The sequence below is a fragment of the Chenopodium album genome, chromosome 1 (genome assembly GCF_948465745.1).
Source record: "Chenopodium album chromosome 1, dcCheAlbu1.1, whole genome shotgun sequence".
In the NCBI taxonomy this organism is placed as follows: Eukaryota; Viridiplantae; Streptophyta; class Magnoliopsida; order Caryophyllales; family Amaranthaceae; genus Chenopodium; species Chenopodium album.
The window spans coordinates 68,642,966-68,661,131 of NC_137834.1; the positions used below are offsets into that span (position 1 = coordinate 68,642,966).

Here is an 18,166-nt window from a genome sequence, read left to right on the forward strand (position 1 = left end):
GTCAGGAGTGTTATCATCGAGGGAAGCATAGTTGCTGTGTCTGGGTCATATTAGAGGTATGTATGTGAGTTCTCTTTTAGATTATATGACTCGATTACAACTACTCCTTATTTATGCTGGCAAGTCTAGACTAGTTAATTGAGTCTGTTTGGTTAGTGCATGCTTGATTTAGCTGCAACTGAGCAAGTTAGCTGACTTAGTTCAGTAGACTTGTCAAAGTTTATTGTTATTGTTCTTCACACTTCACAGGATACTGATTAAAGAGTACTCTTTATTACGAGTACTTGTTAAATACGATGTGTTCTTAATCTTCTAGCTTTGGGGCATGAAATTGCATTAAAATAGAGTTTAGCACGGAGTAATACGCATAACGCTGCATTGAAGCATCTTTAGGTGCTAATATGCTAGCTTGTATTAGGGGTATACTCCTTAAAAGGGGGGTTGAGAAAGTATTTGATTCCTTTATATCTGAAATACAAGACCTCCGTGGAACGCCTAGTTTCACGTATTTCCGCCTTTAATCCGAAGCTTTCTTCGGAAAGTTGAGAACAAAGGGATCCGTTTGGTTCAATTGTTTAATGCTTACTTTTTTCAATTTTTTTTTTTTTTTACATGGCAACATGTAGTAACTATTATCTTTTTTCAGGATTAATAAATCATTTTACAAGAGTAGGCCAAACAATGATTTATTTGCCCGTCAAAAAAAAAAAAAAAACAATGATTTATTTACGCTTAATGATTATTTTCGTACTGCTTTATTTTTTCTCAAATGATATTTGACCTTTTAGTGGGTGTTTTGTTGGGTGTAAAACATTAGTACATTACTCCATAATTTTTTTTTTATCTTTCTATTTTATATTATTTGGTTGTAATGGATAAAACATTAGTACAAAGTACGTAGTGTTTCTCTATGAATGAAAAGCAATACCCTCTATTTTTAAATACTTACTCCATTTCTCTTGGACACGCATGTCGATGTTAGTATTTGATCACTAATATCTTTAATTGTCAATAAGTATTTTTCTTATGTATAAGTCACAAACATTAGTCAAAGTAGGACAAATGAATAGTGCAAAAAATAGAAATGGAACAAGTATTTAAAAACGGAGGAAGTATATACTACCTCCGATACGTATTATTTGCAACGATTAGACATTTTCCCTCTCTACTTTATGTCAAATCGTTGCAAATAATATGTAATGGAGGTAGTATTAGAAGTACTTCCGTTTTATTTGGGGTATTATTTGTGAGCTATAAAATATTTTAAACTTACAACTTATATAAAACGGAGGCAATATTATTCTCTATTCTTGACCTCCATTATCCTTTTTCTCACTACCCCTTCCATTGTTTTTTATACAATTATTTTTCTCTTAAGGTACCAAACTATGAAGAGCTAATTTATAGCTATGCCCTAAAAAAAAAAAAAAAAAAAAAAAAAAAAACAAAACAAAACAAAAAAAATCTTTTATCACTCAATATCCCGGTTAAGTCTTGGCGCATAGCACCTATGGGTGAAGGAACATATAGGATGACAATTTTGCAATTAGCTGTAACTTTATATCATGCAAGTGGGCCATTAGTATAACGGGACAACTGAAGTGTAACGGGGAGTGATACGTGTCGTTTACCGTATTAAATTAATAATTTATTTACCTAACTAGACCTTCAAAAATATTTACAAGTAGTAAAAAGGACAAGAAAGGGTCGATCCCACGGAGAGATTGTTAATCTACTATACTCGAGTAACTCGTAAAATACAATAACTATTTACACTATTTACATGTGATGGGGGGGTTTAAATGATAATAATCAACTAGTACTATAATGAAAAAAATAGAATTTAAACTACTATATACAATCGACGACATACTTAACCAACTCCATTAATAACATTTACTCAAATTAAACTATTGGTGATTATAATAAACCGGACTCGCATAATTAATCAATTTAATTACTAGACTAACCGTAGAGACTTTAATAACAAAGACTCCCTGTCTTCCCTTATTTTAAACCAATTTTGAACTAAGCCGAAATTGACTCTAAACCAATCTAATTAACACAAATATGGTCGCAACTTGCATGAATTAGTCTTGGCATCATTAATATCTAGGAGACCTCATTAGTCCTAACTAATCCGATCACATAAATGTCTGATTATTTAGATTGAAATTGCTCTCTAACTTAAACCAAACCATAATCGCAGACTCGATTTAAAATTAGGGACTACTTTTCTATACAATTTAAACTAAGCTAAACCATATAGATGGCAATACTCTACAATCCAACAATAGAAAGATAACAATCATAGCTGAACTGCAAAATTAATAATTAATACCTAGCAAATTCAAATAGCCGTAAATTGAAATAAACCATGCAAATAGATTATAAAATCAATAATCAAATCATCACACCAATAATCCAATAAAAGTAATTAGTCAATCTTAGCAAAGACAATCCAAAATAACAGTAAATGGAACAATTGAGTAAGAAGACTTATGAACTATACTCCCAAGAACAACCGTACAAGACCCGAATTCGACCCCGCGAATTGTCGTCGTTCTCGTTCTACCTCAGACTCGAGACTAAGCCCTCCTCCAATGGCTATCTTCTCTACTCCAATTGCCCAATTATGAGTCACTCGAACTATCTCACTCGGATAATATTTTCTGGTCAAGTTGTGTGTGTTGAGAAGGAATAATTGGGGGGGTTTTTATAAGTAAAAACAACCTAGGTTTTCACGGATCAAAGAGATAGAATTGAGAACAAAGATAGAGATTCATCTTTGCTTGAATTTCGGAGGTAGTATTGATCTTCTTTGATTAAGGAAGATGATGGTAGTTTGGGGTCTTGTTCTGGTTAATATTCACGCCCCTTTTCCTCTTCTTCTTATCTTTTATTTTTTTTCTTTTCTTTTGCTTTGGCTCTTAATCACGTGCTTGTTCAGGAAACCATTTGCTTGTGGGCTTCAATAAGTGGCTTATGTTTACAAGTCCACTTATTTCCTTCTTGATGTTGTGGTTGCAAGTGGCTTTTGATACAAGTGGGCTTTAATATCTTTACTTGTATAATCTTGGCCCACTTATTTCCCTCTTGTTTTCCTACCAAATACACACAACATAATTTTAAGTGCCAATTATTCATAAAAATAACTATAAAATAAAATACTAAATAAAATAGAATCTAAAATAATTAAAATCGATAATTTCATAAATTAACTAAAATAACGAGGCTATGAGACTAATATTATGGACTAAAAATACGATATATTATGCACTTATCAAATTCCCCCACACTAAGCTTTTGGTCGTCCTCGATCAAAATCAAGATGTACAATAAGATTAATCCAAACCGCTTAACAATTAACAAGAATGGATCATGATACAAAACAAGACTTTAGCACCTTCATTAACCATTCAATCTTACCGCTTCTTTTCCCTAAGTTTGAATTCACCCTAAGGATGCTCAACCATTTTAGCTCTAGCCTCACTTCAATTTGATGACCCTCGTCAAGACTTGCACAAAATCTAACCCTCCACCGTTAAGAGATCAATAGTGCAATGGGATATCAAAAAGGTCTTTTATATGCTTGTAATGGGGCTAAGGTTAAGGGTAAGGAAACATTTTAGGAATGTGGTGGTGAAATAAAAGTGTCATGCTAAAAGAGTACTTAAAGCAATAAAAATTTGCACAACCTTTATAATATAAGTTCACAAACCCCTAAATACCAAAACTTTATTTCAAATGACGACCCCTTATTATTATTATTATTATTATTTTTTTAATCATTAAAACAGGAGTCATCATTTTCCTGATACAGAATCTTTTTCCACTTCTTTAAGCATTACAATACTTTCAATATAACAAACTAATAATGATACTCCATTTAGCATGACATCGGTACAGGCCATAAGATTGTAATGTAGTTTAGCCAAAAATAGGAAATTTAGGCACAAAAGGGGTAAGCAAAGGGAATTATTTGTGAAGTAAAAATATATATAGATAAAACCTACAACTCTGAAAGTTCTAAATAGAAAAATATGCCTTTTATCATTTTTCCCACACTTTGGTCATCGATCTCGGGAAGCTAATATGCAAGTCCCAACTTAAGCAATCAAGAAGGAGGGTAATATATAGAGAAATTTGAGTCTTACGAGGTTCGTGGCCCTCCTTTCGGGTTTCATCGCACAAAGGGAAAGCAATCCATCTTACCACAAACAATATTAATGAAGGATTTATGCCATCTTTACATACCATTTAAGCGATCCAAAGCAAGTCAATTAATGACAAAAAGGACATAAAAATCTTTTTAAGCAATTTACACTAATTTATTTTGCATTTCAGTTTGGATTTTCTACTGTACAAGCTGATTTTTTTTATTTTATTATTATTATTATTTTTTAAAGACAATAGAATATGTTGTCTAAGACAAAATAGCATAAGTGTAAATTTTGACAGCATTTCCCCTAAACTAGGACAATACCAAAATTTTTATCAACATGTAAACAGCAAATATTCCAAGAGAAAATCACCAACCAATACAAAACAACATCACTAAATGTGAATACAGCAGCAAGGATTTTTCACAGCCCCTCCCCCACACTTAATCCTTTCATTGTCCTCAATGAAACATAAAATAAGGAACAAGGGACAGAACACTTAGCTGGTTATGCATATTCTGATATTTTGAATGCTTATGTGATGTTGTACTGTGCACAAGAATCACGTCTAAGTGGTGACTATTTTTGTCAGCTTCAATTCTTGTAATCATAACTCATTTAAGCATCTTGCTTGCTGGGGCAGTTTTTGTGTGAGCTTAAATGTGTCACATAGGATCTGCATGAATACGAAGACATTCAGTAAGTTTCTCAAGGTGTTAAACAGAAACAATTTTATTTATTTATTTATTTTTTATTTTTATTTTTATTTTTTTTATTATTTTTTTTTTAAGAAACTGACTTATAAGAAAAACAAAAGAAAATAATAAAGGAAAATAAATAAAAAAATAAAATTAGAATAAGTCATGGGTTGCCTCCCAAGTAGCGCCTTTAGTTTATGTCGTTGGCTCGACATTCTTCCCTTCATGCTTGTTCGAAGAATAAGTCTTCAATCATGGTCACATAAGCTTGGTCATAGAATGGTTTTAACCTGTGACCATTAACCTTGAAAACTTTGTTAGTATTAAAATCCTTGATTTCTACTGCACCATGAGGAAAAACATTAGTAACAGTAAAGGGGCCAAGCCATCTAGTTTGCAATTTTCCTGGAAATAATTTCAACCGAGCATTAAAAAGAAGAACTTTTTGCCCAACCTGAAATGATTTCCTAGCTATGTTCTTATCATGGAAGGCTTTGGTTTTGTCTTTATAGATTTTGGCATTTTCATATGCCTCTAACCTCAATTCTTCCAGTTCAAGCAACTGTAATTTCCTCTCTTTTCCAACAAGGTCATAGTCTAAATTACATTGCTTTACTGCCCAAAAGGACTTATGCTCAATTTCCACAGGCAAGTGGCATGCTTTACCAAAAACAAGTCTAAATGGAGACATATCTAAAGGAGTTTTATATGCAGTTCTGTATGCCCACAATGCATCACCTAATCGAAGACTCCAATCTTTCCTATTAGGATTAACCATTTTCTCAAGAATTGATTTTATTTCCCTGTTAGAAACCTCAGCCTGCCAATTGGTTTGAGGATGGTATGCAGTAGCAACTCTATGGGTTACATGATATTTCTCCAAAAGAGCACCAAAGGTTTTGTTGCAAAAATGAGTCCCTCTATCACTTGTGATGGCCTTAGGCATGCCAAATCTATTAAAAATATGACTCTTAACAAACTTAACAACAGTTTTAGCATCATCAGTTATCACAGCCTTTGCCTCTACCCATTTAGATACATAATCGACAGCAAGAATGATATAAACTTTACCAAAAGAAGAAGGAAAGGGGCCCATAAAATCTATACCCCACACATCAAATATTTCACAAATAAGGATACCAGATTGAGGCATTTCATTTCTTTTAGACAGACTTCCAGTCTTTTGGCAACGTTCACAAGATTTACAAAACAAATATGCATCTTTGTAAATAGTAGGCCAATATAAACCACATTCAAGTACCTTATGAGCAGTCCTCTGAGGACCAAAATGTCCTCCACTTTCAAAATTATGACAAAAAGTAAGAATAGAGGCGTATTCAGGTTTGTCTACACATCTCTTAATCATTTGGTCAGAACATGATTTCCATAAATATGGATCATCCCACATATAATATTTAGAATCAGATATAATCTTATTCTTTTGAGCTTTAGTGAGTGCATGGGGAAATGTTCCAGTCACTAGATAGTTAACAATATCAGCATACCAAGGAGTGTCAACACTATATAAAGATGCAAGCTGCTCATCAGGAAAAAACTCAGTTATTAAAGGCCAATCCTCTCTGGGTACAATTCTACTTAGATGGTCAGCAACTGGATTTTCAACACCTTTCCTATCTCTAATTTCCACATTAAATTCCTGTAATAGAAGCATCCACTTAAGCAACTTAGGCGTTGAGTGACTCTTCTTTAACAAATACTTAAGGGCTGCATGATCAGAATAAACAATCACACGAGTGCCAAGTAAGTAGGGCCTAAACTTCTCTAAATAAAAAACAACAGCATACATCTCTTTTTCAGTTACAGTGTAATTGCATTGGGCATAATCAAGTGATTTAGAAGCATAATGGATCACATAAGACTCTTTATCTTTCTTTTGACCTAAAACTGCTCCTACTGCCTTATTACTAGCATCACACATAATTTCAAAAGGCAAAGACCAATCCGGGGGTCTAATCACAGGAGCACTTGTCAATTTGTCTTTTAAATCATCAAAAGCCTTTTTGCATTCATCATTAAAGTTAAAGACAACATCTTTAGCAAGCAAAGCACATAAAGGTGAAGCAATCTTGGAGAAATTCTTAATAAAGCGTCTATAAAAGCCAGCATGTCCTAAAAATGATCTAACTTCACGAACACATGTAGGATATGGCAAAGAACTAATGATATCAATTTTCGCTTTATCAACCTCTAAACCTTTTGCACTAACAATATGACCAAGAACTACTCCTTGTTCAACCATAGAATGACATTTTTCAAAATTCAAAACAAGGTTAGTCTCAACACATCTTTTCAAAACTTGAGATAAAGCATGAAGACATCTATCAAATGAATCACCAAACACAGTAAAATCATCCATAAACACTTCCATATCTTGTTGAATCAAATCAGAAAATATACTCATCATGCATCTTTGAAATGTTCCAGGAGCATTACATAAACCAAAAGGCATTCTTCTAAAAGCAAATGTACCAAAAGGACAAGTAAAAGTGGTTTTATCTTGATCTTCAGGAGCAATGGGTACTTGCGTGTAACCAGAATAACCATCAAGAAAACAGAAAAAAGATTGTCCAGCAAGTTTTTCTAACATCTGATCAATAAATGGAAGGGGAAAATGATCTTTTCTAGTAGCTTGATTAAGCTTTCTATAGTCAATACAAACTCTCCATCCATTAGAAACTCTAGAAGGAACAAGTTCTCCTTCATTATTTTCTACAACAGTTATTCCACTCTTTTTAGGTACCACATGAATTGGACTTACCCATTGGGAATTAGAAATAGGGTAAATCACTCCTGCATCTAACCACTTAAGAATTTCCTTTTTAACTACTTCCATCATTGAAGGATTTAACCTACGTTGAGCCTCTCTAGTTGGTTTAGCATCTTTTTCAAGAAAAATTTTATGCATGCACATAGCGGGGCTAATGCCTTTTATGTCGGCTAAAGTCCATCCTAAGGCTTCCTTATGATTTTTAAGCAAATTCAATAACCTAGTCTCTTGAGATTCATTTAAAGAACTTGAAATAATCACAGGTAGAGTCTCATTATCACCCAAATAAGCATACTTCAGATTAGAGGGAAGGGGCTTCAATTCTAATTCAGGTGGCTTAACAATAGAAGGAATCAATTTAGGCACAACAGAGGGTAAAGATTTTTCGCATCCATTAGAAACATCAGACTCAATCACATCAGACGATGCTACAAAAGAATCAACCAATTCTGTTTTTTCAATATCACTAAAAACACCATTTTCAAACAAATTTTCACACCACTCATCAAAGACATCCTGAGCCATCCAATCACATGCATCAAAAGAATCTATAGAACTAACATTATTGACATCATTAGGGTATTTCATAGCATCAAATATGTTGAATTTTATCAGTTCTCCATCAAATTCCATTGTCAAATTACCTTCATGAACATCAATTTTAGTCTTGGAAGTCTTTAGAAAAGGTCGTCCCAACAACAAAGGAACACTATCAGATCTATCACCCATATCAAGCACATAAAAATCACCAGGAAAAACTAATTCATTCACTTGAACAAGCACATCTTCTAAAACTCCCATGGGAAATGCATTAGATCTATCAGCTAGTTGGATAACAACATTAGTCTTAGATAAAGGACCCACATTCAAGGTATCATATACAGATTTAGGCATGACATTGATTGAAGCACCTAAGTCTAACATGCATCTTTCAAAAATAGAATTTCCAATCTTACATGGAATAGAAAACATGCCAGGATCCTTACATTTAGGGGGAAGTTTCTTTTGAATTACAGCTGAAATATTTTCCCCCATATTTACCTTTTCAGAAGGGCGAAATTGTCTCTTATTAGTACAAAGTTCCTTAAGAAACTTTGCATAGCGTGGTACCTGCTTAATAGCATCAAGAAGAGGAATATTAACTTCAACTTCCTAAAAGTCTCTAGAATTTCATTATCCATAGCTTCTTTCCTAGACTTAGCAAAACGAGAGGGGAAAGGGGGAACATCTTTAAAACGAGAAACATCAAAATTCACATCAGAATTACTCTTCCCTACAGGTTCTTTCTCGCTCTCTTTATCATGTTTTTCCTTACTCTCACTAACTACATCTTTAGGTCTGACTTCTACTTCTTTCTCTACAGCTCTATTCTTCATTTTAGGTTATGCTAACTCTTTACCACTCCTAAGTGTTACAGCTTTAGCATGTTCATTTGGATTGGCAAGTGTTTGAGAAGGAAGTCTATTCGAGAGTTGAGATTCCAAATTACTCATAGTAGTGCTTATTTGACCTATTTGAGTGTCTATGTGATGTAGGTGAATGTCAGTTTTCTTTTGATATTCAACACCTTGATCATGAACCTGTCCTATTTGGTTTGCTAACTGTTTCACCAAGTCTTCTAATGAAGGGCTAGCAGGTTTATGTGATGGGTTTTGTTGACCATGTTGCTTAAATTGATTAAACTGTTGAAATTGTGGTCTATTTCCATACCTTAGATTAGGGTGGTCTTTCCAACCTTCATTATAAGTTTGTGAGAAAGGATCATACTTTCTATTTTGTTGACTAGAAAAACCTCCTAAGGCATTAACATCTTCACTCTGTAAAGTAGGACATTCATAAGTAGCATGAGAAAAATCAGAACAAACACCACAAACTCTGGATTTAGACTCATATATTACTAGCAATTTTAGAAACAAGAGTAGTCAAAGTAGCAATTTGTTGAGAATTTTCTTGCAATTGATTATGAATGCCACTTATATCAATTTCATTTACTCTTTTAACATCATTTCTAGTGCTAAACTGCTGTGTATTCTGAGCCATATTAGAGATTAATTTTCTAGCTTCAGTAGGGGTTTTATCAACTAATGCACCCCCACTAGATGCATCTATCATACCTCTATCATTAGGTAACAAACCCTCATAAAAGTATTGAATTAACAATTGATCACTTATTTGGTGTTGTGGACAAGATGAACAAAGCCTATTAAAACGTTGCCAGTACTCATATAAAGACTCATTATTATTCTGTCTAATTCCACAAATTTCCTTCCTAATAGAACCTATACGACTTGCAAGAAAGAATCTTTCAAGAAAAACTTTTTCCAGTTCTGCCCAAGAATTAATGGAACTAGATGGAAGTTGCTCATATAACCACTCTTTAGCAGGATCTTGCAAAGAAAAAGGAAAAGCATGCAATCTAATATGTTCCTGTTCTATTCCTTCGGGATTCATAGAAGAACATAAAACTTTAAACTCTTTTAAATGTCTATAAGGATTCTCACCTGCGTTCCCATAGAATTTAGGGAGAAGATTAAGGAAACCTGAATTCAGTTTGAGGGGATTCTCTAGTTATGGAAAAACAATGCAAAGAGGGTCTTCTCCTGTTTTAGGGGCTCCCAGTTCTTTCAATGTTTTTTCTGCCATGTTGTTGTATTTGATCGGCAACGGATCTTCTATTTCAAGTGCTGGTTCAGCACTGAAAATATGAAGAAGCTCCTCTGGTTTTGCTTCGTTTAACAAGTCTATGTACGCTCTTATGCGGTGAAGTCTTGCTTCTTTATCGTATGCGTACATGCACCTGAAAAATATTTCATAAAACAAGTACATAATGAGTATATTATGCTGCCAGAATGTTAACTAAATAATGCATTTCAGATTTTCAGCTTATTGTTAACACAGTAGCATTAAAACAACATTTAGACAGACAATATTCATTTAAATTTATTCTGCCAGGGATTTTAGCATATTTGTTTCAGTTTATTTCTATTCGAAAATCGGTTATTAGACCAGATTTGCAATAACTCAGACTAAAAACAAGCAAGCTCTAATCTATGCTATTTAATGCACTTCATATGTCAAAAATAATTCACATAATGACACATAAAAGGGAACTAACTCCTCATACAGTTTCTGCCAGGAAGCAATTATACACGTTTTAACATTCATAATTAAGTTCTAATGGTTCTGGCATATTACATAAACAAGATTAATACTTGCAAAAATTAGTTATGTGAGTACTTAAAGCAAAAGCTGAACATAAGTTGCTAGTATGCAATTATTCCGGTGAAGAAAATAAATAAATTAATAGGATCAGTTACAATATGTCAATCAGACTTTACAAGTTATATTAAAGAGGATTAAGCAAGTCCTATCGTAATTAGGCTCAAACAAACATAATTAGACAACATCCAATTAATAAAACTTGCAAAAATTTGGGTCTAAAAACAAGCATATTCTATATAATCATGATAACATGCTACCCAATTTCCATCGTCCATGTTCACTCATTAGTACTTAACACATATGCATAAAAAAAAAAAAGAAAAATCCATAGCATATACCAGATTGTTTAAGCTCACTAATCAGATTGTGTTAAACAAGAATGAAACTTGCAAAAACGGTACCAAGAAACAAGCAAAAAACTCATTATAACCAATCTATCATATAATTAAGTTTATTTATATATTCAAAGTTCAAAAATCTGGTTTCATGCTATTACTAATATAGTCATTATTATTGATTCAATGGACTAAGCGTTATATATATAAGTACTGTTAGATCAAAATAATATTTATATTAAGATCAAAACAGAAAGCTTACAAGGGTACTTATATCCATACTAGTTAGTCAAGCAATATATGTCTAAACGATTTGTACAGCTATAGTTTGCAAGCAACTACAGTAAAGCAAACTAACTATCCACATTTAGGCACATACAAAAGCAAGCCTACGTGTATATAATCCATACTCCTAGAGTTAAGTAGGAAATAACTAATAGAATACTACATGCATTAATAATTAAACAACAATAACGGAGTTGACGAGTATTAAGAAAATTAAACATATCTCCCCGGCAACGACGCCAAAATTTGATACGTGTCGTTTACCGTATTAAATTAATAATTTATTTACCTAACTAGACCTTCAAAAATATTTACAAGTAGTAAAAAGGACAAGAAAGGGTCGATCCCACGGAGAGATTGTTAATCTACTATACTCGAGTAACTCGTAAAATACAATAACTATTTACACTATTTACATGTGATGGGGGGGTTTAAATGATAATAATCAACTAGTACTATAATGAAAAAAATAGAATTTAAACTACTATATACAATCGACGACATACTTAACCAACTCCATTAATAACATTTACTCAAATTAAACTATTGGTGATTATAATAAACCGGACTCGCATAATTAATCAATTTAATTACTAGACTAACCGTAGAGACTTTAATAACAAAGACTCCCTGTCTTCCCTTATTTTAAACCAATTTTGAACTAAGCCGAAATTGACTCTAAACCAATCTAATTAACACAAATATGGTCGCAACTTGCATGAATTAGTCTTGGCATCATTAATATCTAGGAGACCTCATTAGTCCTAACTAATCCGATCACATAAATGTCTGATTATTTAGATTGAAATTGCTCTCTAACTTAAACCAAACCATAATCGCAGACTCGATTTAAAATTAGGGACTACTTTTCTATACAATTTAAACTAAGCTAAACCATATAGATGGCAATACTCTACAATCCAACAATAGAAAGATAACAATCATAGCTGAACTGCAAAATTAATAATTAATACCTAGCAAATTCAAATAGCCGTAAATTGAAATAAACCATGCAAATAGATTATAAAATCAATAATCAAATCATCACACCAATAATCCAATAAAAGTAATTAGTCAATCTTAGCAAAGACAATCCAAAATAACAGTAAATGGAACAATTGAGTAAGAAGACTTATGAACTATACTCCCAAGAACAACCGTACAAGACCCGAATTCGACCCCGCGAATTGTCGTCGTTCTCGTTCTACCTCAGACTCGAGACTAAGCCCTCCTCCAATGGCTATCTTCTCTACTCCAATTGCCCAATTATGAGTCACTCGAACTATCTCACTCGGATAATATTTTCTGGTCAAGTTGTGTGTGTTGAGAAGGAATAATTGGGGGGTTTTTATAAGTAAAAACAACCTAGGTTTTCACGGATCAAAGAGATAGAATTGAGAACAAAGATAGAGATTCATCTTTGCTTGAATTTCGGAGGTAGTATTGATCTTCTTTGATTAAGGAAGATGATGGTAGTTTGGGGTCTTGTTCTGGTTAATATTCACACCCCTTTTCCTCTTCTTCTTATCTTTTATTTTTTTTCTTTTCTTTTGCTTTGGCTCTTAATCACGTGCTTGTTCAGGAAACCATTTGCTTGTGGGCTTCAATAAGTGGCTTATGTTTACAAATCCACTTATTTCCTTCTTGATGTTGTGGTTGCAAGTGGCTTTTGATACAAGTGGGCTTTAATATCTTTACTTGTATAATCTTGGCCCACTTATTTCCCTCTTGTTTTCCTACCAAATACACACAACATAATTTTAAGTGCCAATTATTCATAAAAATAACTATAAAATAAAATACTAAATAAAATAGAATCTAAAATAATTAAAATCGATAATTTCATAAATTAACTAAAATAACGAGGCTATGAGACTAATATTATGGACTAAAAATACGATATATTATGCACTTATCAGGGAGTGAAAAGAAGAAGCGGGAAAACATTTTCACTAAGGTAAAAATGACTTGCATGTCAGTTAATTTTATTAAAAAAAAAAAATGGAAGCTCTTCATCAATGGAGACGAAGAATGTAGCTCAGCAAGCCAAATTTTTTTTTGTCAAATTGTGAATTCGTAAGTGCATCAGTGGATTAGTAGAATGAGAAATCGGGTAGAAGATATTTTGGGTGTCGATCTGGCGGAAGCAATTCGGGAAGATGGAGAAGATGGGCATGGTTGCGCAAGGGAGCTGAGATTCGACTCTGAGATGGTAAGTTATGTATTCTAAAGCGTTGTTGTTAGTTTCTTAGCGAGAATGGGGTAATGAATGAAAGCAATTGTGAAATTTAAAAAGTAAAGCTTGGGTAAGGAGAGGTTAGGGTTTGTATTGAGTATTTTGAAATTGAGTAATCATGCTGGGGGTTATTGGTAGGGGTAGTATTTAACTGAGTAAGTATTGTGTATATTGTAATGTGGGTAATGAATTTGGAGTAGGGGTTAGTTTGTTTTTCAATTGTAATTTTTTTTGTTGTTGTTGTTTGTAATTGATGGTAGGCTAATGTAGTTTCAATTGATGGAGTAGATGTATATTAATGTTGATTTTTCCTTTTTTATGTATTTTGTGATGGTATTTGTTCTAAAATTTTGGTTTTGTGGGTTGTGTGATTTCAAATATGGGCAGAATGCATGATATTTTTGTTGGTTATATTGTCTTTTTTGGTTCTATAATGATCCACTACAATGAGATGTGGATGTATATGTGTTGTAGGTTGGTTTTGAGACAGTTGGAGATGATAGTGAGGATGATGTATATGTGTATGATGAGGGGTTAGGGAGTGAGGATGGATTTATAGAATGGGATGAGGAGGAGGAGGAGGAGGAGAATGAAATGGGAGAAGGAGATGATGGAGAAAATCAGGGGTCAGATTATGAGTCAGTTCATGGTGGAGAAAATCTGGGGTCAGATTATGAGTCAGTTCATGGTGAAAACGTAGTTGATGGTGAAGGGTTCACAACACCAAAGAAGGGCAGGCAAATGGTGCAAACTGTGTTCGGTGTTGAAGAGGAAATACCACCCCCAATTTTGGGCATGGTATTTGGTAATTGGGATGAGTTAGATACTTACTTCTGGAGCTATGCTAGGAAAAAGGGGTTTGGAATAGTGAAGGCTGCTTCTGGATGGGTGAAGGTGAAGAAGGAATTGGGTACTGGAAAGTGTTGTAAGCAGCGGAGGAATGCTAAGTGGACCTGTGACTGCTACGGAAGACCTTCTAGGAAGCGTAAAGTTGATCCACTGAAGGAAGGTTTGATTTAGGACGAGGAGACAGTTGTACAAAGGAAAACAAAAAGGTGTGGATGTGAGGTGGAGTTGTATGCAAGTGTGTGAACTTGGAGCACACTGGTCATCCAGTTACACCGGGAAAGTCCAAGGATGTTTCCATGTACAGGAAGCACGATTTGGTTACCAAACATAAGCACTTGGTGAAACAGGTGGTTTCTGCGAAGAAGTCAAGGGTGAAGGTTTCCCAGATGTACGGTTGTTTTGGTAGGCAGGTGAATGGAGTGGATCAGTTGACTTTTACTCAAAAAGACTTGACGAATGCGGTGGCTGAGGAGGAGAAAAGAGGCTGGAGCTTACCGAGGGTGATGCAAATGGGATGATTGAGTACTTCAACAAAATGAGTGCAGATAATCAAAATTTTTTCCATCTGTGTAGGTTTGGGAAGGATGGTTCCTTACAAGATGTTGTATGGGTGGATGCGAGGAGCAGAGCTGCCTATGAGGAGTTTGGCGATGTTGTCTGTTTTGATAGTACGTACTTGACTAACAAATTCCATTTTCCCTTTGCTGTATTTTTTGGTGTGAATCACCACGGACAGAGTATATTGTTTGGTTGTGCATTGATCTCTCGAGAGACAGCAGAAACGTATGAATGGGTGATGAGGACATGGCTGCATTGTATGGGCGGTAAAGCCCCTACAGCTATTCTGACGGATCAAGAAACGGCAATTAGGAAAGTTGTGCATTGTACAATGGCTGAAACGACCCATAGGTGGTGCATATGGCACATCCTGCAGAAATTTGGTAAGTATGTGAAGCGTGATGATGATTACGAAGTTTTAAAGGGTGACTTTGATAGCCTCATATACGGTAGTTTAGATGCTGATGAATTTGAAGCTCGATGGTGTGATGCAATTCAGCATTACGAGCTACAAGACAATGCTTGGCTAGAGGGTTAGTTTCTTCCACTCAATGGTTTATACTTTATCGTTTCTTAGTAAAGTTACTCATGATTTTGTATGTGTTTTTGGGGTGTTGATGATCTGAATATTTGAGTAAATATATTGGTCTGTGCGTTATGTACCACTAAGTAGTAGCATTGTTCCAATGGTTATTTTTGTTTTGCCACTAACAATTTTAATGTACCACTGCAATTAGTACGTACAGGTAGCAGAAGCTTTTGTAGCTGTCTTTGTTTGTGTCACTTAGTATTTGTCGTAAACTAGTGTATATTGGATGAAACTAATAATTGCAGTTATATTGAATAGGGCTCTATGAGGAACGAGTAATGTGGATTCCCGCGTATTTGAAACATTTATTCTGGGCTGGGATGAAAACGACTCAACGTTCAGAGAGTTTCAATCATTTTTTTAAAGGGTATGTTGACAAGCAGACAACGTTGTCTAAGTTTGTTATTCGGTATTGCGATGCTATGACAGTTAGGGCCGAGGCCGAAAGAATGGCAGACTCGAACACACAACGGTATGTGAGGCATTTAGTGACTGACTTCCCAGCGGAGGTGTTGTTTCAAAAATGCTATACGGATGCAAAATTCAAAGAAGTGCAGGGACAGTGCAAGAAGATGTTGTATGTTCGTCCCCTAGATCAGTATGAAATTGGTACTAATCTAATTGAGTTTATTGTCGAAGACCGTGTTTGGATCAAGCCTAAAAATACGAAGAAGGATGAAGTGACAAAGATTCGTAGATGCTACCGGGTTGTATATGATAGTAGTACGTATGAAGTTGCATGTGACTGTAAACACTTTGAGTGTCATGGGATCATTTGTCGACATATGATTCTTGTGTATGACCTTAATGGAGTAACTGTTGTTCCTGAGAAGTATGTACTCCGTCGTTGGAGGAAGGACGTACAACGGAAACAGACACGAGTAAAAGTTGCTTACCATGATCCATTGACTAGTGATGAAGTGAGGAATTATCACAATCTTATGGGGACGTACGAACCTATTTGCTCTAAGGCTTCCATTTGTAAGGAGGCAGTGCAGGCTGTCAAAGAGATGTTGCAGCTCATGGATCTGAGAGTGGATGAAGTTCTAGCAATGGTTGCGAAAAGGCAGCTTGCAGGAGGGAATGAGAATGGTCCTGGTGAGGATGAAGGTGTACATGGAGTTGCCCGAACGCCGTCTTCTGTGGCACAGAACAAGGGGCCTGAGGGGACAAACACACCAATGACAGTGGCATCAGGAATTCGTAATAACAACACTACTCCAGTTAGTGGATACCAAGGAAGCTACAAAGGATCTGCCCCAGGTAGGATTAAGGATCCACCCTTACCCAAGAAGAAAGCACATCGCACTACAAGTGTTAGATACCCGTCCTGCACAGAGAAGAAAGGAAAAGAAAGGGCTGCTAATAAGGCGAAAAATGATGCTCGGAAGAAAGCTGGTCAGACCCCAACCAGCATATCATTAGGAACCAGTGAGTATATTCGATATGTCGGGGGAATACAAATGAGGGATTTGGATGGGTCGTTAGGATACTTTACTACGGTTAGGGGAGGACACTCTGGTGGAGTGTTTGCTTCTCTCCTTGGCCTCACTCCTGGCACATCTGGATCCATTCACAATTAATCTATTCTTTTCAAACTTTTTACTACGTATAACTATATTATTTGCGCTGCTCTGTAACAACGGTACAATTTAGCAATTGGTACAATTTTACAGCACAACTAGTAGCATATAAAATGTATCCCTGGCATCTATTTTGAATATAATTGGTACACATAAAAGTACCACTGGCATCTATTTTGCTTATAATGAGCACACATAAAAGTACCACTTAGTAGTTCCAAGGGTACTACTCTATGTTTAATGATATCAATATATTCAATGGCGACTAACAAAAATAACATGATTGAAGTAGGATTCCATAGTAGGACAAAAAAGAAAGACACTTAAAATGTCGAAGGACAAGAAATGAAAGGCATTTAAAATGTGGAAAGCAGTCATGTAGTGATATAAGAATCGACAACTTCTTTCAAAAAAAAAAAAAAAGAATCGACAACAAGATGTACCGTTCATAACAAGGTGGTATAATTAAGTTATATAACTTACCATAACAAATAAAGGATTGTTCCGCTGCAGGCATAGCGGTACGTAACGTGAATTAGGATTCCATAGTAGACAAAGAAAGGAAAGACATTTAAAATGTATGGAAAGCATTCATGTAGTGATATAAGATTTTAAATGTCTTATATCATATATAAAAGCGGTTCTTTTACTCATGTAGTGATTATTCGTTGGTCGTATATCATACGGGTACCGCGCATAATCATTCATATACCGTCTATAGGGATCTTCATAATTGTAATGGCAACCATTTGGAATACATGCTTTACAAAGTAAAAAGACTATTCGTAGTATTGATCCAATTATAGACTTAATATATCAACTCTTAGTACAATATATCATCCCTTTACTATTCGAGTTTA

At 34.7% G+C, this 18,166-nt stretch overlaps 2 protein-coding genes across 2 annotated transcripts; one reads left to right on the plus strand and one right to left on the minus strand.

Moving 5' to 3' along the window:
- Positions 1–9,031: 9,031 nt before the first annotated feature.
- Positions 9,032–10,100, minus strand: LOC145635030 (uncharacterized). Its single transcript, XM_081686337.1, has 2 exons — positions 9,564–10,100; positions 9,032–9,466 (listed from the first exon to the last, which is right to left on the minus strand). Exons 1-2 carry the CDS (start codon positions 10,098–10,100, stop codon positions 9,032–9,034), a joined length of 972 nt encoding a protein of 323 aa, XP_081542463.1.
- Positions 10,101–15,111: 5,011 nt separating this feature from the next.
- Positions 15,112–17,306, plus strand: LOC145635042 (protein FAR-RED IMPAIRED RESPONSE 1-like). The gene is made up of 2 exons (XM_081686341.1): positions 15,112–15,667; positions 15,982–17,306. The coding sequence occupies exons 1-2, from the start codon at positions 15,112–15,114 to the stop codon at positions 17,304–17,306; spliced, it is 1,881 nt and encodes a 626-aa protein (XP_081542467.1).
- The last annotated feature ends 860 nt before the right edge of the window (positions 17,307–18,166 follow it).

Bases quoted from the DNA above. Each gene is read 5' to 3' on its own strand.
- LOC145635030 (XM_081686337.1), bottom strand. From the start codon at position 10,100: ATGAATCCCGAAGGAATAGAACAGGAACATATTAGATTGCATGCTTTT. The intron at 9,467-9,563 runs GTTTCTAAAATT...CCTACTTTACAG, and splicing joins TTGCTACTTTGACTACTCTT to AGTGAAGATGTTAATGCCTT.
- LOC145635042 (XM_081686341.1), top strand. From the start codon at position 15,112: ATGAGTGCAGATAATCAAAATTTTTTCCATCTGTGTAGGTTTGGGAAG. The intron at 15,668-15,981 runs GTTAGTTTCTTC...TATATTGAATAG, and splicing joins AGACAATGCTTGGCTAGAGG to GGCTCTATGAGGAACGAGTA.